This window comes from Aplidium turbinatum, chromosome 2 (genome assembly GCF_918807975.1).
Source record: "Aplidium turbinatum chromosome 2, kaAplTurb1.1, whole genome shotgun sequence".
NCBI lineage: Eukaryota > Metazoa > Chordata > Ascidiacea > Aplousobranchia > Polyclinidae > Aplidium > Aplidium turbinatum.
This window is the reverse complement of record NC_137473.1, coordinates 55,126,174-55,150,641: the sequence shown is the minus strand read 5'-3', so window position 1 is coordinate 55,150,641 and position 24,468 is coordinate 55,126,174. Positions and strand designations below refer to the sequence as shown.

General features: G+C 38.8%; 2 protein-coding genes across 4 annotated transcripts; one reads left to right on the top strand and one right to left on the bottom strand.

Moving 5' to 3' along the window:
* The first annotated feature begins 1,834 nt into the window (after nucleotides 1–1,834).
* On the top strand, nucleotides 1,835–14,357 carry LOC145764683 (properdin-like). The gene is made up of 4 exons (XM_082576332.1): nucleotides 1,835–1,925; nucleotides 3,424–3,579; nucleotides 6,575–6,727; nucleotides 12,801–14,357. The coding sequence occupies exons 1-4, from the start codon at nucleotides 1,859–1,861 to the stop codon at nucleotides 12,908–12,910; spliced, it is 486 nt and encodes a 161-aa protein (XP_082432458.1). The 5' UTR covers nucleotides 1,835–1,858; the 3' UTR covers nucleotides 12,911–14,357.
* Nucleotide 14,358: 1 nt separating this feature from the next.
* Nucleotides 14,359–24,189, bottom strand: LOC145764681 (phospholipid scramblase 1-like). Of its 3 annotated transcripts, XM_082576330.1 has the most exons (9): nucleotides 24,018–24,189; nucleotides 23,374–23,503; nucleotides 23,066–23,074; nucleotides 21,833–21,901; nucleotides 18,636–18,712; nucleotides 18,146–18,276; nucleotides 16,737–16,957; nucleotides 15,879–15,937; nucleotides 14,359–15,294 (listed from the first exon to the last, which is right to left on the bottom strand). In XM_082576330.1, the coding sequence occupies exons 1-9, from the start codon at nucleotides 24,060–24,062 to the stop codon at nucleotides 15,259–15,261; spliced, it is 777 nt and encodes a 258-aa protein (XP_082432456.1). In that variant the 5' UTR covers nucleotides 24,063–24,189; the 3' UTR covers nucleotides 14,359–15,258. The 3 variants fall into 3 exon arrangements, with proteins under 3 accessions (XP_082432456.1, XP_082432457.1, XP_082432455.1); XM_082576329.1 differs by lacking the exon at nucleotides 23,066–23,074 and having other exon boundaries at nucleotides 14,362–15,294; XM_082576331.1 differs by lacking the exons at nucleotides 21,833–21,901; nucleotides 23,066–23,074 and having other exon boundaries at nucleotides 14,360–15,294.
* Between the last annotated feature and the right edge of the window lie 279 nt (nucleotides 24,190–24,468).

Below are 24,468 nucleotides of genomic sequence, written 5' to 3'. Positions count from 1 at the left end.
CAAGCACCAATGGACAGGATGGGAAAGAGTATGTCAGGAACACCAGTCGTATAAAGTTGACTGTTTTACTCATGCAAAGCAAAAAGGGTAGATTTAATTTGATAAACCGCAAATCCAATACTGCGAAAAGTCATAAACAGCTGTTGCTGAAGTGAAATGATAACAAACTATCTCAGCAGGCGAGGTTGTACTTAAAGCGTCAACGTTCAAATTAATTTCAAAATATCAATCTCATGTTTGAAGCAAGCATGTTGGTTAGTAGGCCTAATATTGCTAAGTATTCGATTGCATTCTGAGAATTTTGTAAAATGAATGGTTCTAAATTTCAGGAATTTGATTTTAGAGGTCTCAAAGGCCAATCATTGTAAAATACGAGCTAAAGATATGTTTTTAATTATACCATTGTAATCGGAAACAAAACGAAAGTATTGCAATGTATAATATAACAGCAGGCTAATGAAAAGGGGAAAGTAGAAAAGTATCATTATCATCATGTGCCGTCTCCGATACGAACGTTGGCTGTCAGTTGCTCTCACACGTATCAATCAAATTATCAATCAATTTTATTTTTTGCTGCTGGCGCAAATATGTACAGAACGACAAACATACGAATTTGACACCAACAAAAGGAAAAGATAGCAAAACCCAAAAGTTTAAAATATACATCGATAAAACAGTACTAGCTAAACTACCACTCTTAAAATTGTACAGCCACCAAACCTAGGATATAAAAAAAAATGTTTTTTGTGATAATAGTCCTACAATTAAAATTACAAGTGCAAGGGCGATTTAAACTTAATTAAGCTACACAAAAAAGAAATTCAAAAGGTAACAAGTTTCCTGAACGTTTGCTTTGAGAGTCTTCCAAGGCATTTAAAAAAAAATTAAATGTGATGTCATAAAAGACCAGCAGTTCAAAATTTACAGGAAACCTGCTCAGTGTGACCGTACTTTTTCTGCTCTTTTCGCTTCTCCGATGCTTCACAAGTCAGCCTACTGTTTTACATCATCTCCCCAAATTCTTCTTCTTCTCCTGCACCTCTTACCTTCCACCATACCTTCAATACCCAATTGATGTAGCAGTCTCATGTCAGAAAAGTACGCAAGGGGTAAAATATGCATGAACAGAACAGTTGCTAGAGCAACCAGCTTAGTTACAAAACTTGAACAGTTCCAACAATGTAACTTCGATTGGTATTAAGAAATCGTATCATAGCTTTTTTGCAGCTTTGCATCTTTCCGCAATAGTTTCTTTAATAATTTCGTACCATGGTAGTGACCGAGTCAAACTTATCCGCTTTCATTATCCTCATCCTTTAACGAAAAACTATTGTAGTTTTGCAGTACCTAACGATTTTAACAATCGTCATTGCCTATTTTCAATTTGGTATCGTAGTCATGAAGCGCCTTAGCAATATTACCTCGACTTTTGATCCCAGCATTTTGAAAAGTATTTCGTAACTATTTTAGCATCATTAGGTCTTGGTTCGAACCTAGTTTATGAAATTACTCATGAGAGCTACTGACAAGTTGGCCGGTGAGTTGAATCTCCAGTTAGTCATCGTAACATTTGAAAGCAAGCAGAAGCGTAACAATCAAAATGATATATTGCAGATTTTGGTCACTTGAGGTACTGATCAAATTCGCAAAAACAGGAATAATTTTTACAGCATTTTAAAATGATTATTATGCATCATTTTTTGTGCAAGCCTGCTTTCCACGCATTTCAAATGCTCCAGCCATCTATAATAGGCTACCTGTATTTTATGTAATGCTCATGCTGTAATTTCACCATCACTTTACTAAACAAAAATGTTTTTACAGTTAAGTTTTTTTGCTGAAATCAAGATTTATAGAAATGAAAATGCAAGGAGGACTGTTACTGCTTCTGGCTGGATTCTTTGTACAACCAACCTTGACACAATGTAAGTGAATTCATAATTCCATTTTACTGAACGTTAAGACTGAATAAATTATTTTCTCACTATCGTGATGTTCAGCGCCCAAGAGGATAGTTGACAATGTGGATATAGCGCAAATGCTTGTTATTGCAATATCCAAGTTATTAAAATCGGATGTAAAATGAAAAATGCACTTTGAGATAAACTAATCGTCTGAAAAAAAATTGGTAACAATTTTAACATCATTAGGTCTAGATTTGAACTTAGTTTACAAAAGTACTCATGAGGGCTGCTGGCAAGTTGGTCCAGTTAAAATGAAAAATGCATTTTGAGATAAATCAATCGCCTCCTGATGATGTCATCAAGGTTTTGTTCTTGTTTTGTTCGTTGAGTTGAATGAACAAACTTCAAGCAAAACAATGAGATGCAAGAAGTTATGGTTCAACGATCTGTCTGTACAGTGTGTATGTTTGCACGGCGCCGATAGAACAACTGCCACGCCCACCACATATGATCACATAGTATAGCAAACTGTTGTTACACACCACATAGAATAACAACAGTTTGGCAACAATCTATTCTTCTTCTTCATCGTGTCACACGGCCGTAGCCCAGAGCATCACGCAGGCTCTTGCTCTATCGTTGAACTTGGCCAAATCCTGTGCAGAGCACCTTGCTTTTAGGTCAAGGCATTTGAGTAGATGTTGGATCGTTTGCTCATGTCCGCATTTGCAACTTGTGCTCCCCATGGAATACCCCCAGTGTCTCATCAAGGTTTTACACCTGCCAATACCAGTTCTTAAGCGGTTGAGGCATCGCCAATACTTCCAACGCCAACAATCCATAATCGCCAATACGCCAACAATCCATAAAAGCCGACAGCTCGTAACCTTGACAGAAGTCTGCCCCGTCAGCTCAGTGGTTACGCACCTGACTCAAAATCACGCGGCGCTGGTTCGGCTCTCGAGGTGTGCGCATACACAACGCATTTCAGAACTGCTTTCCATTCAATGGCATCTAGTGAATGGAAAGATTCTCCTGAAACACCTCTTCAACAACAATCAGAGAACTTCACTTGGCCAATCCCCGTAACTGGGCCTGCGTAAAAAGCCTCTACGAGTGTGCGAACCTATACTAGAAATAACCTATCAAGGCTTTGTCGGTGCGAGAATAAAGATTCAAAACCAACCAAGTTTGTAATGAAAATGAGGAAGGGGAACGCGTTGACCACGGTCAAGCTGCATTTTTTATACTGATAACGTGTTTGTATCGTAATATACAATGCAAGCAAGGGCTGCTCAGTTTTCACAAGTACCTAGAAGGAAGTGTCCTTGTCCAATATGCACTTGTACAGCCGGTAAGATCACAAATCTTTCTTTTCACTTGCAGAATCAACAAACTTTGCGTGGTGTTATTTAGAGTCTTCCAAATAAGTAACCTCGACAGGCAATAAATAATAATTGTCTATTATAATATCGCACCCGCATGAAGTTGGTTAATGAAAACGCTTTGTTTATGACAGACAATTGGGACTCGTGGAGGAATTGGTCCAACTGCTCGGTTACGTGCGGCACTGGAACACAAAAAAGGTTCCGGCTTTCGACAGGACCCGGACTGGCAGCATCAATGGGAATTAAAGTTGTCCAAACAAAATCTTGCCGTTCTCAAAATTGTACAGGTTTGTGATATAAAGTTGAGTACTATTCATCCTTAGAGAAAGAAAACTTTTTTAAAACCTTGCGTGAATAACGTTCCTAAGATGCACAGCGTTTGTGCATTTACGTTACGTAGAAAAATTGCAATAAGACGTAGTAGTTTCTGTATGCTTGTGAAAATATGCTGCAATTCTGATCTTTGAGATTTGCTACCTAAAAGGGTAACACGACCAGAACACAACATTACACAAGATTTTTCTTGCATTTGAACAGCAAACTTTCACATAGTGCCAGAGAGTCATTCTTCTCAACTTTGTTCAGAAATCATTACGCCTTTGAGAGAGAAAGTTGTAAGACGTTGCATCTAAAGATGGTTGTGTCGTTTGTTCATTTGAGTTCACAAGAGGCAGTGACTGGCTTATTAAAACGGTGCCTATTTATCCGAGACTTTCCTTTATCTCATTTAAAGGGATTCAAAGTAACTCAGACCTCGTGTGGAGGTGAAGAGATTGTTGGAACAGAGGTGATAAAACTCGTGTAAAGATGGACAGGGTCCGCCTTGTCATTCTATGGGATTAAAGTCTGATGAGGCTGATAGACGGTGGATGTTGATTTTATGGACATTGTTGTTGGTATTAAGCATAAAGTTTGTGATCAGCAGAATGGTAGAAAGTATTTTCTTGTCAAGCCATCAAAGTAGAGAAAGACTAGTTATTCTATTGAATGGATATAGATGAAGCGGTGAAGCCTTCAAAGATGGTGTAATTTGCAGTCTTCATCATCGCACCTCATTGACATGCAGCAGAGGCCCTCATGTTACGAGCCATTTCTGAACGAAGTCCGGTAATACTGTGAACAATAATATCTCTTTTCTGTGTATGACATCATTGTAGGTTAAAGAAGCCTATTGTGCCGCAACCCAGCTAGAAAGCTACGTATATTACACGTTGATTTTTGGTTGATTTTAGGTAGTATGGTATCTTAGGTAGAATTCAGGTGTTATTAAGGAGTTTGTGTACACCAACACAAATTCACTAGTTTAAAAAACATTTTTTTAGAGACATATTTTAGCTATCATTTAGTATGACTAGTGTGTAAATATGATTCTAGAAGTTTTATCAGGGATTATTTTTTGAATATAACTCTTGCAAAAATAGCACGTGTTTTCCACGTATATTACACGTGTTCAAAATCCTATGATTATTTGACTAATTTTTAAGGTATATAAGGTAAAATCACACCCAGAAGAGGGCATACAAAAGAGAAAAAATGTTTACCCGAGCAGAAGGATGTTTTATCGGAATTTTTTATATTTTGATTATATGTTGTTTCCACGTGTATTGCACGTTTCCATCTGTTGAAAAGTAACACGTGTTTTCCACGTATATTAAACGTGTTGAAGTTCTTTCGTTCATTTGGGCAATTTTTAATCTGTGTTAGGTAAAACTACCTCCCAAGGACGGTATAAACAGAAAGAATTCTCCACTCAAGTGGATTGGTGTCAACCACGCTCCTCCGCATTTTTTAGGATATAAGTTAGATTATGTGTTTTTGTAGGTGTCTTTACACGTTTTTATTACGTTATGTAAAAAGGAAACTTCATGACATTTTTTAGTCGCAAATAATGTGATCTTTTAACGATAGTTCTTAGTGTAAATTTAAGTGGTCTCGCTTACTAATATTAAACAATTACTTACTAAGGTTTGGTACGGTAGCCACTTTAACAAGTCGAAATTCTGCCACTAAAAATGACTAGAATGAAACCGCCAACCAATCATAAGCTCCGGTTTAAGTGACGTAAAAATGGCGAAAAGAAGATGATAGAAAGCAAATTAAGTGATGGGTTTTTTGTCAGCTGGTTGGCTTAGGGGTTTTGTCAGCTGGTTGGCTTTCATTGACGCGGGTTCGATTCCCACCACTGCTATTGCTCTTTTTCTTCTCTAATTCCAAATAAAGTTCAAAACAAGCGTTAACTCTCCGGATGAGTGCTAGAAGGGTCACAATTGGACAGTAGCCTCTTATAACAATATGTGTTATACAAATGTGTTAAATAAATACAAATGTGTTAAATTGTTGATTTCAGATACGGTACGCGGAAATTAGGTAGAATGTGGGTGTAAAAACACGTAAAATCCACCACCAAATATACGTGTAATACACGTGAAATAGTGTCGACACTTATACGTGTATTATACGTGAAAATTAACGTATAATACACGACCTAAGAAACTTAGAATCTACGTGTCAGATACGAGGAAATTAGGTGTAATGCGGATGTAAAACACGTAAAATCCACCACCAGATATACGTGTAATACACGTGAAATAGTGTCTACACATATGCGTGTATTATACGTGAAAATTAACGTATAATACACGACCCAAGGTACGTAGAATCTACGTGTCAGATACGAGGAAATTAGGTGTAATGCTGGTGTAAAACACGTAAAATCCACCACCAAATATACGTGGAAAACACGTGTATTAGTGTTGTCAGATACGAGGAAATTAGGTGTAATGCGGGCGTAAAACACGTAAAATCCACCACCAAATATACGTGTAATGCACGTGAAATAGTGTCTACACATATGCGTGTATTATACGTGAAAATTAACGTATAATACACGACCCAAGGTACGTAGAATCTACGTGTCAGATACGAGGAAATTAGGTGTAATGCGGGTGTAAAACACGTAAAATCCACCACCAAATATACGTGTAATGCACGTGAAATAGTGTCTACACATATGCGTGGATTATACGTGAAAATTAACGTATAATACACGACCCAAGGTACGTAGAATCTACGTGTAATACACGTGAAATTTCTAGCTGGGAACACCCATCTAGTGTTCGTTTTCAACATGTTTTTATATTTTTCACGTTCAAAGTTAAATGATTGTGTATCTGTAAATATTTATTATTATCAATTCGGATGGAAAATTGTCCTAAAACAATGAAAAATGTGCAAACTCTCTATATTTGTATTAAACGCCATCTAACTTTTCTTTTGCGGAAGGTTGGAGCCAATGGGTCCGAAGCCCTTGTTCCGTGACTTGCGGAGAAGGAAGTCACATGAAGCATCGCGTCTGTTTGGGAGAGTACTGTGACAACGAGATGAGAGGAAGCGGACAGAATGAAACAGAAACATGCAGAAGAAGGAAATGCCAAGGTGAGGAGCAGAATGCAAATTTCTGTAGTATAAATTGTAAGACAATGTTGCCACTGTTTGTAAGATTATAATCAATCATTAGCTTGTTAGAATCTTATATTGTGGCGATTCAGAACGTAAGAGCCGTCCGTACGACGGTGAAAGGACGTTTGTTTAAAAGCCATTAAAAGCAACATGGCACTCCAGAGATACGGCCTGATTAGTGACATTCTGCAGACTTTTCCATATTTTGCCAGCATTTGAGAAATGTCTGAATGAAATTTTCCAAAATCAATGTTTTAACGTCTTTTTTACTGTCTTCTCCAGATGATAAATTGAGGTTTCACTTCATCTGGCTTTCGAAAATAAACATAGGCTAGTTTGATTCAGAAAGTTTTAGTCAGACTGTTAGCCGTTTGCTAAAAGTCTGATTGAACGTTTTTTAACTTGCTTTTTCTCATGTTGTAGCCTACTGCTTCTCCAAGACAACAAAAAAATCTTTGATATCATTACAAGTCAGCAAAAAGTAAAAAAATCTTATAAAATTGCATTCAGATAGTAGCAATAGCCGTAGTCAAAATCTGCAAAATGTAACAAATCAGGCCGTACTTTCAGGCAGCCATGAAAATACACAGTTGTATCTTGGCATGACGTTTTCACGGTACAAAAAAAATTATTCACTTCGTCAAAGGTGATTCAAATACAGTCAACCCTCGATTTAACGGACTTCGGATTTAACGGACTCAATATGCGCAGATCTATGAGTAAAAGAATGTACCAAAAGAACGGTTTTTATTGTTTTGGAATTCACCAGATTAGAAAGCTGTCTCTCACAACGTTACAATACGTATTGTGATCTATCAGCGTACTCTGTCAGCGTACTCTGTACTGTACTCTATATTCCTTTTGTTGGTTTTATTACTGTATTTTTTTTTCACAATATCATTTCTTTTGTATTCTGACAAAGAAAAATAAATTGAATTGAATTGAATTAGCAAGAGCCTTCATTCGGTGCACCTTAGAATCAGTTAGAACCTGCCTGTGTTTAGTACGGTGCATTATGTCTAAGCCAAATGAAAAACGTAAACGTGTGAACTTGTCGGTGATGCAGAAACTAGAACTGATCAAAAAGCTTAAAAAAGGGGCCAGCGTTGCGAGTGTTTGCGATCAGTATGGTGTCAAAAAACAAACAGTCTCAGACATTAAGAAGAGCAAGGACAAGCTGTTGAAATACGCTACGTCTTATTGTGTTGATGCGGCGTCTTCCAAGGGTGGTAAAGTGAGCAACAGAAAACATATGAAGATGGGTAAGGAACAATCTTTGGACGCAGCAGTTATGAAGTGGTACGTTCAACAACGGTCCAGTGGAGTGAATGTGCGTGGGACAGAGTTAATCGCAGCTGCTGCTAAACTTGCTACCAGTCTTGGCTTAACCGATTTTAAGGGCAGTGATGGGTGGCTTTGGCGATTTCGGAATCGCCACGGATTATTTAACGAGGTTCTGCATGGCGAGGCTGGTGATGCAGATACGGCAAGTGTGGCCCCCTTTCGCGAAAAACTAACAAAGCTGATTAGTGACGCAGGCCTCACCCTATCTCAAGAATATAACGCAGACGAGACGGGAATTTTTTGGCGTTCTCTCCCGAAGAATTCTCAAGTCCGTCAGGGTGAGGAGAAGACCAAAGGGAAGAAGACAAGCAAGGAAAAGCTGTCGGTCCTGGTCGGGTCCAATGCCACCGGTACTCACCGACTGAAGCTAGCCGTGGTGGGCAAATCGAAGAAACCACGGGCATTTAAGGGATTAAACGTCGAGCGTGACCTGCCAGTAGTTTACTACAACTCTAAGAAAGCTTGGTTTAACTCTGCAATATTCACTGATTGGTTTTTCTCGCATTTTGTGCCTGCGACTCGGAAATATCAAGAAGAAGTGCTGAAGATTTCTCCTGATGATGTACGAGCGATTCTAATACTCGACAATGCCCCAGCGCAGCCTAGTGAAAAGAAGCTTGTAAGCGCTGACGGCAAGATAAGGGTCCTTTATCTGCCCCCTAATACAACATCGGTTATACAGTCAATGGACCAGGGGGTTATTAGCGCCTTGAAGAGGCGCTACACCCGACGTTACTTGGATGAGGTCCTGGTCATTGTAGAGGACAAAACAGATGCTGAGGTCGACACCAGGGGCCATCGGACCTTAAGCAACATAAAAAATTACAATATTTGTTCAGCCATTTATAACTTTGCAGCAGCGTGGCAAGACATTAAGGTGTCTGTCCTCGCAAATTCATGGAAGAAAATCTTAGAGGACAAAGATTCAGAGGCCAACTTTGAAGGAATAGAGACAGGAGATTTTCTCCAAATGTTGCAGCGTGGTGGGGAGGTATCCACCTCCATCGATGATATAACAGACTGGCTGGACGAATTAGATCTGGACCCAGGGTATCAGTTCATGTCTGAGGCCGACATAGTGGCATCTGTGGTGGATGGTGGAGAAGAGGAAAGCAGTGACGAGGAAGAGGCGATTGAAGTCCCCAAGGTTAAGTTGTCAACTCTACGGAGTTATATCGATGCCCTCATTGATTACTCCCGCCCACAGCCAACTAGCTGAGATGGCGCACCAATATGGGAAGCTCAGGATGATCATGGAGCATATCATCAAAGAACAGCATATGGGGGGGTCGCCAGACAAAAATCAACAGCTTCTTTGCCCCTAGTCGCCCTGTTCAACATGGTGCTCCAGCCAACCCATCTGTGTCGTCTCCATCTCTCTTACGCATCCCACCTGCCCCTGAAACTCTGAACAATGATGCCCCATGCTGCAGTCACCGTCCCGCCATCCCTGAGGTTGATGTTCAGGAGGATGGACATGATGAGTTGATGATCATCTCTGACTCAGATTAATCTACATTTAAGTTGTGTACTGTAAATGTACCTGTGTACTGTAGTCGCTATACAAAATACAAACAAGGAACGCATTTCATGTGTCTTTAAACTGCTACTGTGTTGTACTGTACAGTATTTGGTTTATTAAGCGGTGACAGATGGTCTACGCTATAGCAGAGTACTTGACTGTACACTGTACAGTAGTGGGAGTAGCCTACGGTATTTTCCATTAACGGACTTTTTCCAGCAACGGACTGCTGCTGGTCCGCATTTGTCCGTTAAATCGAGGGTTGACTGTACAGTACTAAACTTGGGAGTGAATGAAAAGTCGTGTGTTCCAGCGTTTCTACGTCCTGCTGGATTTCTGCCATATCGATTTAATTTAGTTGAATTTTTGGTTAGAAAATGTTGTGAATGTAGGCTAGATTACAAGATTAAATTGGACAAAAAAAATTACAAAAAGTTCCAACTGTTTACTACCTCGAAATTTATGCATTCAGAAATCAAGCCATGTTAATGCAATTAAGTGTTTTGGTGAAAACGACTTCAGGAAACAAGTCTATGGTCGTGCACAGGAAATGCGATGTGTTCTTCCGTTCCATACCGGATGGCTCAAACAAAAATGTCTAAACACTGTCAATCACAACAGTTACATTGTTTATTTTATTGAAACTTACAAACCCAAAACAAACAAACAAATAACCCCTACTTTGACTAAAACAACAAAACTAAACTCGCAGAAAAGTTTGTCAGCTGACACTGAGCACCAAGTCTCGGGATATATAAAAGTAAATTTATCCCATGCCAGATAATAACATTTTTGACATCAACTCGGCTAATTGGTGTCAATCGGTGACAAATCTAAGGTGCACTAAGTCACGCGCCTCTCTCATACTCGAAAACGAGTTTTACTTTGAAAAAATGTCCACTTGTTCCATCACATTACCACATTACATTGACCTAGCACGCACAGCAGGGCAAGTTTTACAAAACAAATTTCCAATTTAACTTTCGGCCTAGGGAAGGTTTGGTTACTTGAGCCGGGTAACGGTTAATCCAGCCAGTTTTATCGCAACGTCGCGCATGATTAGTCAACCGTTTCATAACGAAAATATGGAAAAACTTGAAGTCCATCAACACATGTAGTTTTAGGGATTTTCTACAAGCAGAAAAGTTGTGAAGCAGTTACATGTAAAATGGTAGGTAAAAGTAGTTTTGAGAAAAATAAGAAATGTGTTATTTTTTCCTACGATGTTTCATCGTTGTCTTAATGGAAATACTGGGATAGGTGAGGGTAGCTTACTCTTTGTTTTAGTAGTTCTCGTTGCTTGATTAGCCAGTTGGTTCTTGGCAATTTTTCATGAAGTTTGAAAATGGCGACGATGTTTACAGTTGAGCCACTTGCAGTGTTTACGGTTGAGCCATGCCTTTATCATAAGGAATGTAGTTTATGAGCCGATGAGCCTTACGTACTGCCCTAATTTTGTTGTACCGCACTGTAATTGATGCGTAGAACTGGTGTCCTAGCCGGGGGCGGTCCACTGCCCCCCTTAAACTTCCATAAGAGTAGTTTTTTCTGTAATGCGCCAGTTTGAGGGTAATTTTTTCAGCACTCCCCCCTTATATTTTTCTCGATAGCAACACCACTGGTTGCTAATGTTCGTTTTCTTCACAAACCTCGTGAAATCGTTTCAGAAAGGTAAAAGCACCTTCGTGCAAAGTTTCCTATTCAATGATTCTCAGTGTTTTCAGAAATATAAATTTCTGTTCGTTCAGTTTTCACTGTTCTTTCATTTTAAGACACTAGACACAATACACAGTTTAAACTTTTTTTGATTGTTTATTTGCAAGATGTTCAAGAGAAGAGTTTATTGTGTTTGATGCAGATTGAGCTCTGTTTTGGGATATCTTTTGGAAGTGAAATAATGGTGGATCAACAGTGAAGAACGGGTGGCTCAACCGTGAAATTTAGGGTATCATTTAAGCCGGTTAAATTTCAATTTTAAAATGCCGATAAATGATATAAATTGGGGTCAGTCGCAAACACAAACATGTTCACAAGAACCGCATAAGACTGAAATTTATCATGATGAATTCGGATTTTTGGTAAAGTTTGTCGTTAAATTTTTATTGCAGAAAAATCGATTTTTGGCTCAACTAACTAGATCTTCCCATACACCAATCCTTTCATCTGAAGCTGCTACAAAAATTTACTTCTTATAAATGTGCTCATCTACGAAAAATGCATTTCAACACAAATCTTAGGCAAAACATGACTATCGACAAAGGACAAACGGTCGACAAAGTACTGTCAATCACAACAGGTGCATTGTTTTATTTTTTGAAGTCTTCCAATCAAAAACAATCAAATATAATTTCTCAAGGTGTCGCAACAGTGCCAAAATTTTTGTATATAGTACATCATTTCTCTCTCGAGCACGCTTTAACGTTTGCGTTTTGTCGCTTCTACCTCTTTTCACCCCTTGCTGTATTATGGCAAGTGATATTGTTTTTTCGCTTTGACGGCCTGAAGTAAAAAAAAACAAACATGAATGAATGAAATTAATAACAAATCTCCCTTCTTTGAATAAAACAACAAAACTACATTCGCAAAAAAGTTTGCTCCATTTTCTGTCTCAGTGGTGAAACCAGACATGAAGTCTATTGAAATATAAAAAGTTGTCCTAGAGGCCTACCTGGTTGGGCATGTGGAGACGCCATCCTCCATTTTGTCGTCGTTTCATCTTACGTCTGCATCAAGCGCACATCTGGACTGGCCGTGTGTGTGTAGCCTATAGTCTGTGTGAAAGCTTGTTGCACTCTACGCTCACTGCTTTATTCTGAGCGCTAAGAAGGTAGCTACGAAAATCAAATTTTGAAGAATTTAGCATTGAAGATACTTTAAAAACGGTGTCGACTGTGTTCTGTTTTGCGTTCTGAAGTGAGGAAAGTCGGGTGAAAATAAGGTAACATCGTAAATACGATGTAAATTTGAGAAAGAAACTGCCGCAAATAGACCTTAGCAGTTGTAGAGCGACAATGAATAAACCATTCTTTTGTATCTTGTACAAGCGAGAGATATCAAACCATATTTTTAGGAAAAGGAGTCTTTGGGATCAGGAAGGGTTAATAACCACTACTACTTAAGAAACTAATTAAATTGGTAAGAAAAGAATCTATTGAGATAAATCTGAAACCTTGTGCATTTTAGATGAATCAACTCTTCCTCATATGGAAATTGGGAAGCGTCTCAAAGGGGTTACCTCCCCCCTTCAACAATTAATTAACTTCATTATCAACTACCGTCCACAAGCCTCATGATCAAGCTCTGTAGAGAACAATAAACAAAGGAGAGGCACAAAACTTCACCCAAGGACGTAATTTGAAGAAGTTCTTGTTCTGAATTGCTGCTCGTGTGATTGCACATACAGTGTTGTGATTTTTTTGTTCAAGGAATGGTTTGATGAATATAAAAGATATTTTTACAAAACATAAAAGATTTCTAAACTCTTATTGAGAAGATTTTTATTACCTTAATGATGACTGTTAACAACTCATAATCTTTAATGTAGTTTGGTAGTTTCAACATAACCAGAGCATCATTTGATACTTGAATTATTTCTTAGCTTGTATAGGCTACGCATTAATTTATTTGAGATGTTGCCACATGGGCTTTTAGTCCCAACTGTTATATTTTTATCGGTTTTGAGTTTTCGTGGAGTTCAAGATACAAACAAAATCTGGCCCGCCAATACACACATCTAGGTTTCATATTCAACTTCAAAATGAACAGCCAAAACATTATTGTGACGTCATGTCTAGTTTAAACTGTTCATAGATTACGATCACAACTCTTTATTTAAATTTGGGGTACCTAATCAGATATAAATTCACTCTATTGAAAAATAACCCATTAGGTTTAACAGTGAGACTATTTGATCTTTTATGTCAAAGTCTATTGTAAGCCTATTTACACTTATGAAGTCCGCCTTCAGGAAATCGTTGTAAATATGCTTGTGGTAGACTATTGCGAGTTAATGATGCAATGAAAGCTTTTCTGCAAGTGTAAAGTCTCTTGTACACGCTATGATGTTGGATGGCTCATTGCAAAACTATTTTATTTGCCTGGTTCGGACTAATCTGCATGAAACGTTTCAATCATTGGGTGGTCCTCGATTTGATTTTTGTCAACATGTGTACGTTGTTCTTTTTTTTCGTTGTAAAAAAGGTGTGTTCGGCGTTGCCTTTGTTACGCCGCAAGCCCATCGATGCAGTTCGCATTCGAGAAGGAGCGATATGATTGTCGTTAACACATCGTGGCAATAGATCTTTCCGCTTTGAAATCTAAGCTGAGATGAGCGAAAGTTTATGCGCACGAAGGGCACCATGCCACACTTGGTTCAACTCATAATCCACATCACCTACGGCTAGTATGAGCATAAGCAATGTCCAACAGCAATAAAACTGGATACAACATCAGTGTAACGTTGTTCTGCGTGATTGTTATGTAAAGATTGTTCTTGTAATTGCTTTTAATTTGCTGCTTTATGTTATTAACGGCGACTGAGCTAACCGCCAAAAATGTTGTAGTGAATGTCAACCAACATGGTTTTGACATTGATCTTTGTTATGTTTTAAAGATTTCATTTGCGGCAAAGTTATAAATTTATTACTAAAATTTGTTCTTTTGTGTAGTTTGTCTCTGTATAAACGAATCGCAAGAAAGTCGGACTGCTTGTAATTGGTTAATTGCACATTCAGTTGATGCGGTTAGTTTGTATTTGCGAAACAAACGGAGCAAGTAACAACCAACGTTTAACACAAAGAGTGGTGTTAAATAAACTTGTAAATCCTTTGCTGCTACTTAGCTTGATGTGTTTGTGATGTAACAAACCAACTTTATTATCCATCTGATCAAAAACACAAAAAGCTCAAAATATTGATCAGGTTGAACCAGGCGTTCCACCTTTTTTGCTCCTAAACGTGTTCGTCGAATTATTTATCAAAAAGGCTTTAGGCAAAGGTGAAGTATTTCATTACTCTTGTAATCACATAATAATGTTGCAGACTGCAATCAGCTATGAATAGTGGTAGTAGCCTGCAGCAAGTGACTCAACCAGACGATGTCGAAGGAGAGAGGCAACGTCCATTCGCTGATGCAATTGTGATGGTTTTGCGATTGCAATGTATAAACAGGACGGTCTACAAATTTTCACAGCAACATTACCAAAAGAAGAATGGTCACGTTCCTGCCTCTAACGGCTACTCGGTGGCAGAAATGTCGTTTCTAGAGAAGTTTTTGGGTACCATGTAGCTGCTATTTTTACGATAATCAGCACTTTTTTTGAATTTCCATCCAACGAATCCAAAGACTGAGCCACTTTAAAATAAATAAACACTTATTGCGCATTAAGAACGTTCCATGCTTATTGTGATGTCATCAAGATTGTGATGTCATCAAGATTGTGATGTCATCAAGATTGCGATTGCGCCAGGGATTAAAGGTTTTGTTACAGTATTTTGTCCATATCTGCTTGAACTCCCAGCGAACACCAGCGGTCTGTCGAATGTCGATACCATACTTTACAAAGGAACACGATAATGTTACATTGCTGTCCAAACAAATAATCCCATTTTGAAGTTGATGTATAGTTTCATGAAGTTGGCTTTCATCTCTGATTTTGGTCTTCAAAATACATCATGTCCTAAAAAAATTAATCCAGTCAATTAAAACAACTAACAGGTGAATCAAAAAAATAAAAGATCAATACAGTGTTTGTTCCAAAAGAAGCTGGCTCGGTGCTAATATGAAACGTACAAAGGAATGTCTGAAAGTGAGTGGCCGAACGTACAAATCACAACTTCAAAACACTGACATGTTCAATCAGGGGTGGTTAACTAGGTCACTGCCTCGGTGATGACCACCCCTGCAACCAGGCCACTCTTTGGAAAGATATTTTTAGCGCAAAGCCACCACTACAAATGATTGGGTTGCCAGAAGTTGTTAGCAACGCAAAAAATTTAGGACTCGGAGTCTGTTGGCTCATATACTCCATCTTGCTGTTAATAAAAGTAGCCAATTATGCACACTAGAAGAAATTAAACCAACAGATGACAGCAACCTTAACTCAGGAATTCATCTGCCGTTAGAGGATAAAGTAGGCTATATTTCATGGCTCTTTTTGGTGAAAACGATCTCACATTTACCAAAGACAAAAATACACAAATGTGAGTCAAATCACAGGCGACTTTCCCACTGGAAATTGAGAAAGAAAGGAATTCCACTCACAATAAGAAACGTTGCTCCGAGCAGCATTGCTTTCAATTTGACGTCAAGATCTTTGGAAACTGAAACGGAAGTTTTTTTTTAAACCAAAAGGCACCGATGATTGGCGATAAATTTTAGTAGCGTCAAAAACATCAGAGAGAAGCTCAAACAGAAGGTACAGGTGCCCCGGGCCCCCCGACTTTTGAAGGACCCCCCTACGTGGAAAAAATGTGATGTTTTGTTATTTTTTCTTCTTTTCAGCCTTTGAAGTTTCTGCAAAATGCTGTGCAGTGCTGGATTGATGCTACTGTAGACGCAGAGGTGGTTTTTCGCGCCATAGGCGCAAAATTTTATTTAGCACGGGGGCCTCCCGATTTACAAGTGCCCCGGCCCCCCCACCATCAGCTAAATCCGGCCCTGCATTCAGCGGCACCTAGTGAATGGAATAATTCCCCGGCAACAACACTTCAACAATCCGAAACTTCACTCTGCCAATCTCAGTAACCGGCCCTGCGTCAAGAGCCTCTACAAGTATGCAAAACTCCCAGGAACAACCTATCAAGGCTTTGTCAGTTCGAGGATAAAGATTCAAAACCAAAAGCCAACTAAAGATTTGTATTAAGGAAATGGGAATAAAATGAAGCCGAACGTTTGTCTGCACCTCAAGTATGTCATCAAAAGCCTTTCCAAGACACATCTGCTTGCTTTCGGGAGGTGTTGAACCAATAACCTTTAACTCTACATCTCATTCTTGCTCCATTTGCCAACAAATTTGACAATCCAGACAGCAAGATCCGTCATTTTGCTGTCAGGGATACCATCGGTTTAAACTTGAACGTGACGAAACAACGTTTTTTGTATAAACGGCTTGAAACTTACAAGTAATGCACAAGTTGGTTGCATCGGTGAAGTATTGCTTCTCAAGCCCTCCAAACTGTTTCACAATCATCCCAGTAAGATCTTCATAAGGGCCGTTGCCGTCAAAAGTTGCATAGATTTCAAACGAGACTATGCCACACAGACATCGGGGGCCAATAATTTTAAAGATTCTTTTTCCGTTCGCATCCAATACATTGAAACGTGGCTCACAACAAGATTGCCTGAAATATTCGACAGCTTTAAAATTCATTTTGCTTTATCAAAACTAAGGATATGTATAAAAGGGGATAAGAAGACTTTTAATACGTCTGACAATAGAAGGGCTTCTGCTTATCGTAAATAATCTCTGTTTATTGGAATATGACAGTTGGCACCGATAGTAGTTTAATAAATTTTGTTATGATAACCTGCATTGCGCTATTAGCATCATGCCTATTCACTGCATGCTCATGATTACTCGTTAATTCAACTACCAGTATACTCACTTAACATCTAGCCTACTGCAAAGGCTTTGTTAAGAAAAACAGCTTACTGGTAACTGTTCAACTGTCTTTTCAAACAAACATTCTTTAAATATGCTCTACATGACATTTTCTAACTGTCTTCTGTAGTTAACTGTACCAGCTGCACTACAAAACTTTCTGCAATTTAAAAAGAACCGCATGTTTAACGCGGTACCAACTACCGCCCTTGTAGCGTCACGAGAATAAGGCAATCGCTGCGAACCTTCGTATCTCTTTCTTTAGATATCCCTGATCAAAACCAATGTAATATGTTGCAACAGTGATGTAAGCTGATGAATTATAGTTACAAAACCAACAGATTGTCGTAGAACTAATGTGGCGTCATAAAGGAACAAGGCAATGAGCACAATTTGTAGCGATGACCGCTCGTCGATCCCTGTGACGTGGCTGATGTTGAAATGTCGTCTTTGTTCCTTGGGCATAGCAAGGGGGTATAGAACAACCGACAATCAACAGCCCAAGCATCGTGAGCGAGGAATTGAGTTTAGGCTAGCGGTTCAAAGCTTTGACAAGTGCATGAAATTATTGATAGGAAAGTTCATTAAAGAATTTCTCTGGTCGAAGATTCAAAAATGGTTCTCTTAAATGATAGACTCTTCCAAACAAGGCTTTATATGAAGACAAAATGGAGTATTTGATGAAATTGAGATTAGTTTTTTTGTCAGGTGAATGCTTGTACTGTATATTAACCTACAACATTAGGAATAAGAGAAAATTAACTGTGTATTTCCAATACTTTGCCAGTGAAGTAGGCTAACTGATTTTGCAAAGAAGCAACCAATAACTTTCAAAATAATTTGACATAAAGAAGAATTACACTGAGACAGAAGTTAAAAAGAAAATAATTTTCAAGTTGATGGAATAATTATTCGTTAGCAGGCCTACGCTTGTCTTATCTGGCCGAGGGGTCCACCAGGGGGTGCCTCCATATCTATCCTGTACGCAAAATCGTCATAAAGGGCGCACCAGCAGCATCCTGAGCAACACTTGAAAGGATGAGTCAGTCGGATCACTTCCTACAATAAAGCTTAAAGTTTAAACTCGCACACTGGTGTGGAAAGTTCCAACCAGGGTCATTGCATGGCTTAGGTCGTCTATCAATATCTGCCAGTTGTAGAAATATACAATTTTATATTGAGATTTAAAGGTTTCAACAGCAGTCTCTAACTTAACAAGTAGCACACTCAGAACACTTGTGGCAAACATATTAAGGCTCTCTACGAATGCTGATTTCGAAAACGAAATAAAACAATCGGTTACTATTTTAAAATAAACGCAAATCGAAACCACCAACAGGGCTCATCATGCACAATCAAATTTCTAAGAACGTTGAAATTTGTTTTAAACACACTGCGGTTCACAAAACCAGACCAACCTCTTCAGTTTTATCAAGAATATGCAAAGAAAACTCCCGACTGGCACCGCAACAAATCCTCATGCACAATTCTGAGTCTAAAAGAAAGTTATTGCGTTTATTCTTTATTGTGGATAAACATCAACACTTTATAAGCTATAGGCTACGCAGCCTACACTGAGATGAGTTAGTCAATCGCCTCCAAAATTTGACCTTGGATACAGCCAGGGTCGTCGTTAGGGTGAAAAAAATTAATTTTTTGTCCAAAATAATTTAAATAAACATTTCACCCTCTGTCACAGCATCATTTGACAAAGCTTTACTATTGATTTAAGCTAAAAAAGTACTCTCAGATTGCGCAATTTTCAAGTATTTTTTTCAAAATGTTATTGGGGAGGCCCCCCAGACCCCTCTGAGGGTGCTCTGCTTTCGGTAACTTATTGCTGGGCTCACTCACATAGCCTATGCAAAATTACTTATTTGCCCCCCCCCCCCTCAAAAAAAGTTTGTTCTTGCTAGTACAGCGTAACAGTTAGGCATGGTATAAAATATAATTTTCAGCGTGGAGTTTTCGAAGCTGGAACAGAAGAAATCTTTCATACAACTTCCATACTGGCTCGATTTTCCCAACTAGTGCTTAGCATTTGCTTCAGTTTTCGTGGCTGAAAATTGTCAACGCAAATACGTCCATACAAACGGCAGGAGTGTGGTAGCCCTATACTGCTGAATCAGGGAATTGCACAGGTATTCCGCTTTAACGCAAAGCCAAAAAAGTGAAGCTTTTTTGCACAAAATTCATAAGTCTCCAGAAGATTTAAACTTCAAATCAGAAGATAGATCAGTTAAGTTCTTCCTGAGGGAGGTGCTCGGTACTTTGTTTTTGCGTTGTAAATATATTAGGTTTTGGATCCAATGTAGTTTGGTAGAAAATACTTCTGAAACTGTTTCAACAGATTTTACAAATGGTTAATAACCAGAGGTCTGATAACATTTGATTTTACATCATTGTTAGCCAAACACTCTTCAGTAAATGAGAACATTTCAAATGGACCATTTTCAACCTGGTGTTTATTTTCAAGCAGATGTTTGAATTTTTGTCCGTATTTTTGATGAACGCTTCAAATTTAAAATTCAATGTAAAAACATTGACGTTTTCTGCTTGGAAGAGACAAGTTAAGTTCGTTCAGTTTTTCAAGCAAATTTGATAAATAGCTTACGGTAACTTGAAACCAGATGTCATTACGAAAATGATGGACTCAGTCTGATTTTTTTTTCGTTAGAAAAATCACGACTCCAATTTTCAACACTAATAGCCTTTTAAAGCTTTAACTTTTGAAAGCTATCTTACTTCACATTGCAACAAAAAGGCTTTAAATTCTGATTTCGTTTTACCACATCAATTTCTAAAAATAGCAGTATTGAGTGTGCGACTCTCAAAGTTAACAACTTGCACAGAAGTGTTGATATAAAGCAGGGGTGTTCAAATGATTTCTGCCATGACCCAGACAGCAAAGCCCGGCATTTTTACATTGATTCAACGTCTGCAGACGTTGAACCAATGTAAAAACGACGGATTTTGCTGTCTGGGGATCTACTACAGCCAAATCTGACAACATGATGATCCACTAAATACGAATGGTAAACATATTGGATGTGCTTAAATTTTTATGATGCTTTATTTTTGTAAATGCACCCTGCAACATATTAATAACTTTGTAAAAGTCAAAAGTGAAGTGTGCTACAGCTGCAATATTGTTTCAGTGAGAAAAATGATGAGTTGGTTTCAGGGCCGGATTTACCAGTAGGCAGAGTAGGCAGTTGCCTAGGGCGACAAATTATTGGGGGCGGCAAAATATACGAATATTATGGAATATATTACATTGATAATACTGTACGTGAATATAATAATTCACAACAGATATATTCAGATATATAGCAATTAAAAAATATGTTAATACATCACACACATTTATAAACAGTGCGGCAAGTTATGTATGGCAAGTCATCGCCCCTAAAGTACTTTACGCTTGATTGGTTTTCAACAATATGTGCTGCTTAGCGCTTCTTTTAGTTATCTGTCTCGCTTAGTATGGAGGACTAGGCTTTGTCTGTGCAATTTTTATTAATCTTTGTTCGGTTTATTTCACTGTTAGTAAATTTAAAGGAGCCTAGAAAAAATGTTTTTAGTCAATGTTACGTTGATTCAACGTAACAATCAATGTTACGTTGATGGAAAATTTGCAGGCTATTTTGTGTAGCCTACTTGCCTTGATGCTTAAAGTATGTAAACAAGCCAAAAAGTAAGACTAGTATACGAAAGAACTTTAGTTTCATGAAGTTTTATAAAAATGGCGGCATTGAGGACATGTGAGAACAAGTGCCTGTGTTGTATCGAAAAATTGAAAATCACCATCGAAAAATTTTTTTGGGGGCGGCACTTTTCTCATCTGCCTAGGGCAGCACTTAGGCCAAATCCGGCCCTGGTTGGTTTAGGTCTCACAATAGCATCAAATCAGATCTTTCGGTAACTTACTGATATCCTCAAAAGCTCATAGAGATGAGCAATTGTGAGTCTTGTTCTATGCTTGTTTTTTTACAAAATTCATTGATGAAAACAATGACTTACAAAGGTACGTAGAAGCGAAGCAAGTAAGGACCCTTTTATAGCCAGCCTGATTATAACTGATGGGTACCTTTCCAAGGTTACAAGTGATAACCAAAACACATTTGGATCTGCGATATAAATCTCATCTCCTTTAAGAGTACACATTTCAACCTGCATTTTAGACACCAGCAAAGTATATTCAGTGGAAAGTTGGGTTTTCCAAGTGCCATCAATATCAGCAGACAGTGGATGAGAGATTAGCTCTATAACTGAACTCATAAACATGACAATAAACATGTGAGGGGCGAGAGAAAAATTGACAAGTCTTTGAATGCAGAATGCTGAAGCACACCAAACCAAAATGCTTCATTGTCATCCACTGCTAGGATCCCATCTTGTCCGTTGACATTGGAAGATCCACACAACAAGTTGAAAAGATCCGGAACCGGATCGAGATCCACCATTTGAACACCACCGATATAGAGAACTTTGTGAAAAATCGGTACACTTTCTGCGACTTCTAAAGTTCGTTACGCGACCCCTTGCGGGGTTGCGACCCTCAGTTTGGGAAGCCCTGGTTTAAACCGTGCTTTCTTTTCATAAGATGGCTCACCTTCATATGCATAGAAGCACTGTTGGCCAAGTGAGTTTTTGATAGAGTACTTGTTCTTGGTTTGGTTTTCTGAAAACAAAAATCTATTACAAATTGATAGAGTGATTGAACAAATATTTATTTGCGGACTGAGAAAGCTTCTTTGGAAACATAATCCTGGCAGTACAATCCAGCAGGTCATGGAAGGGCCGTAGGTCTTTCTTTCCAAAGCAGCGTACTGTCCTAATCATGAGAGAAATCAAGGGCTGTCGTCAAAGGGGTGCCACTCCGCAATCGACAGCACGCTTTTAAGCGTCTTGCCAAAGACTCAGCCACATGCTATTGAGCGGTGTCGAACCGTGCCCCATCGAACCAGGGCTCTCGCCAGATGCAGCAATCCTGGCAGTTTCATATAATTGTTGAGGCTTTGAATCATTGACGAAGCCCTCTGCAAATTCCATCGTGACTTCAAAGAGTAAAGAACATTGTTTGAAAGGAAGTGGCCTACCGTTTACAGTATGCTAATGGTGCAAATAAAGAGAGACTTTCTCAGCTTTAGTGTGAATTGCATTGAAGTATTTAGCTTCAGTAAAATTGTATGATGTAGCGGACGCGGTAGTTAATACGCGCGCTCATATGCAGCCGTCCGTGCTGACGGCGACATTCCTGGGCAGAACCGAGATCAGGACTGGCAAGGAAGGACCAGGACACGATGGTCTTCTTCACTGTCTATTTCTTAACTGGCTTGACAGCTAACACTTGACTACAAGATTGAATTCTTCAAGACTCCTTTGTTTATTAACTTGACTGCCAGTTTCAGAAGAACAGAAATCCAAACAGTGTAGCGAAATGAGAACACCGAACTAAAAGAACTTCAACTTTGATTACAAACAGAAATAACAGTGAGTCTGAGTTGAATAAACCTCGAATCGTCTCGAACAGTATAGTATAGTAAAGTGAAGGATCATGGTTGCCGTTACTTAAAAAGCACTCTAGCTTAATTGGAAAGGCGCAATCTACAGGCATTGCCAATTCTACATGCGATCATTTAACATTATATAACGGTGGATCCACTTATCGATGAAATACAGTGGTACTATGATTCAGGCACGGTACAAAGATTCATTACAGGACTGCATTCCGAACGTATGCGGTATTTGTTGATTGGAAACGAAAGTGCTAGAATTCCATATGACGTGCGTTACGTCAGAGCTCTCGGGCGCCACATATGACTTTATCACGTTTTTTGACGACTTGTCAACACTCACAAACAGCTTCTTGACGTTATGAGCTATAAACTACCAAGCTTATTTATCAAACGGCCGCTAGTAGTGACATTGTGCTGTTTGCAACGCTTTTTGCATCTCGGACGGTAGCTTATCTGCTGCATATAAGACATATCCTCAAACGACAGGGAGGTTTGGGATTTTGGAGGATAATTATCCCCTCGATTCCAAATCTCCTAACATCACAATCCTAAATTCACATAGATCGTCGTCATATTTGTAAAAATATCCTTCACAGTTGTATATTGTACACAAAAAATGCCCTAAATGGTGTACCTCCAAACATTTCAACTTTTTGGTGGATAAACAATTGATCTATGTCTGTAAGGTACTCCAGCCCTGGAGGGTATTCTGGTGGAAGAACTGTAGTTGATTCTGGAACCCATTCTGTTGAGTCTTCATCGTCCTATAATACTTATAACAATTGGCTTGTACTGCATTCTCAATACGTTTTTGGTGAAAATGCAGAAGCATGTAAGCCTAATGAATGAATTAGCACACATGTCAATTTGGCACCAACACCAACAAATTCAAGATAATCTTGACATCAACTAAAGACACCAAGGTATCAAATACAGAGTCGAAACGGAATGACAATCGGAAGTTTAAATGGTGTTTTAAAATTTGATATTGCTACTGTCCTACCTTAAATGAGCTATTTTATGGGGCTGCTTGAAACTACTAGTTTAAAATGACTTCACGTATTTAGCTCTCATTCATAAGAACTCATGTTGCCAACCTCTTTAGGGTGAGTCCCGGAAGTTTACGCTTGTGAAGAGAATGGCAACAACCAGGGACCGCAACTCACAGGGCACCCAGGTTGTAAAAGGATAAACCCTCGGCCCGCAGTGTCCAATGAGGGAACCCATCCTCCTGATTCGTAGGAAGCCTATGTTAATCGTCTAGGCTACAAGTCTTACTGTTGGATGTATTCGACGAGGTTGCTTTGTGACAACCGCGCTCATTGTGGCGACTTCTCAGAGGACTAAGAAATCCTTGTCAGTTTTTCTGTCTCCACGTTCCTTGCAAATTAGAGCAGCAAGTGCAGCCTGGAATTAAATTCAAAGCAGCCACCTAAAACTAGCCTACAGATCTAGCACTGAAGAACACTGGTTATAAATTATCTATTGTATACTACAAAGATTTGATATAGAAAAATATTTTCCTATGAAAGTAGACCAATAAAATCAGGGCTGTGGCTGTTTTTACAATACTAGTGTTGCCAGATAATTCTGCCATGAGAAAAATTTTAAAGCTGCTAAACAAAAAATCTTCAGCGAAAAACAGAATCCTGAACTAACCTTATCCTGCCCTAACCCTGGCAACCAGTGTGCAAACAGCTACTTCTTAAAATCAAAGTTTATTTCGAAA

Coding starts and splice junctions, on each gene's coding strand:
- LOC145764683 (XM_082576332.1), top strand. CDS start 1,859: ATGAAAATGCAAGGAGGACTGTTACTGCTTCTGGCTGGATTCTTTGTA. Junction 1,926..3,423: donor ACAACCAACCTTGACACAAT/GTAAGTGAATTC, acceptor TGTTTATGACAG/ACAATTGGGACTCGTGGAGG. Junction 6,728..12,800: donor CAGAAGAAGGAAATGCCAAG/GTGAGGAGCAGA, acceptor TGTGCATTTTAG/ATGAATCAACTCTTCCTCAT.
- LOC145764681 (XM_082576330.1), bottom strand. CDS start 24,062: ATGAGCGCGGTTGTCACAAAGCAACCTCGTCGAATACATCCAACA. Junction 18,713..21,832: donor GTGCTTCTATGCATATGAAG/GTGAGCCATCTT, acceptor ACTTTCTTTTAG/ACTCAGAATTGTGCATGAGG. Junction 18,277..18,635: donor TTCTTGATAAAACTGAAGAG/GTTGGTCTGGTT, acceptor GCTTTATTGTAG/GAAGTGATCCGACTGACTCA.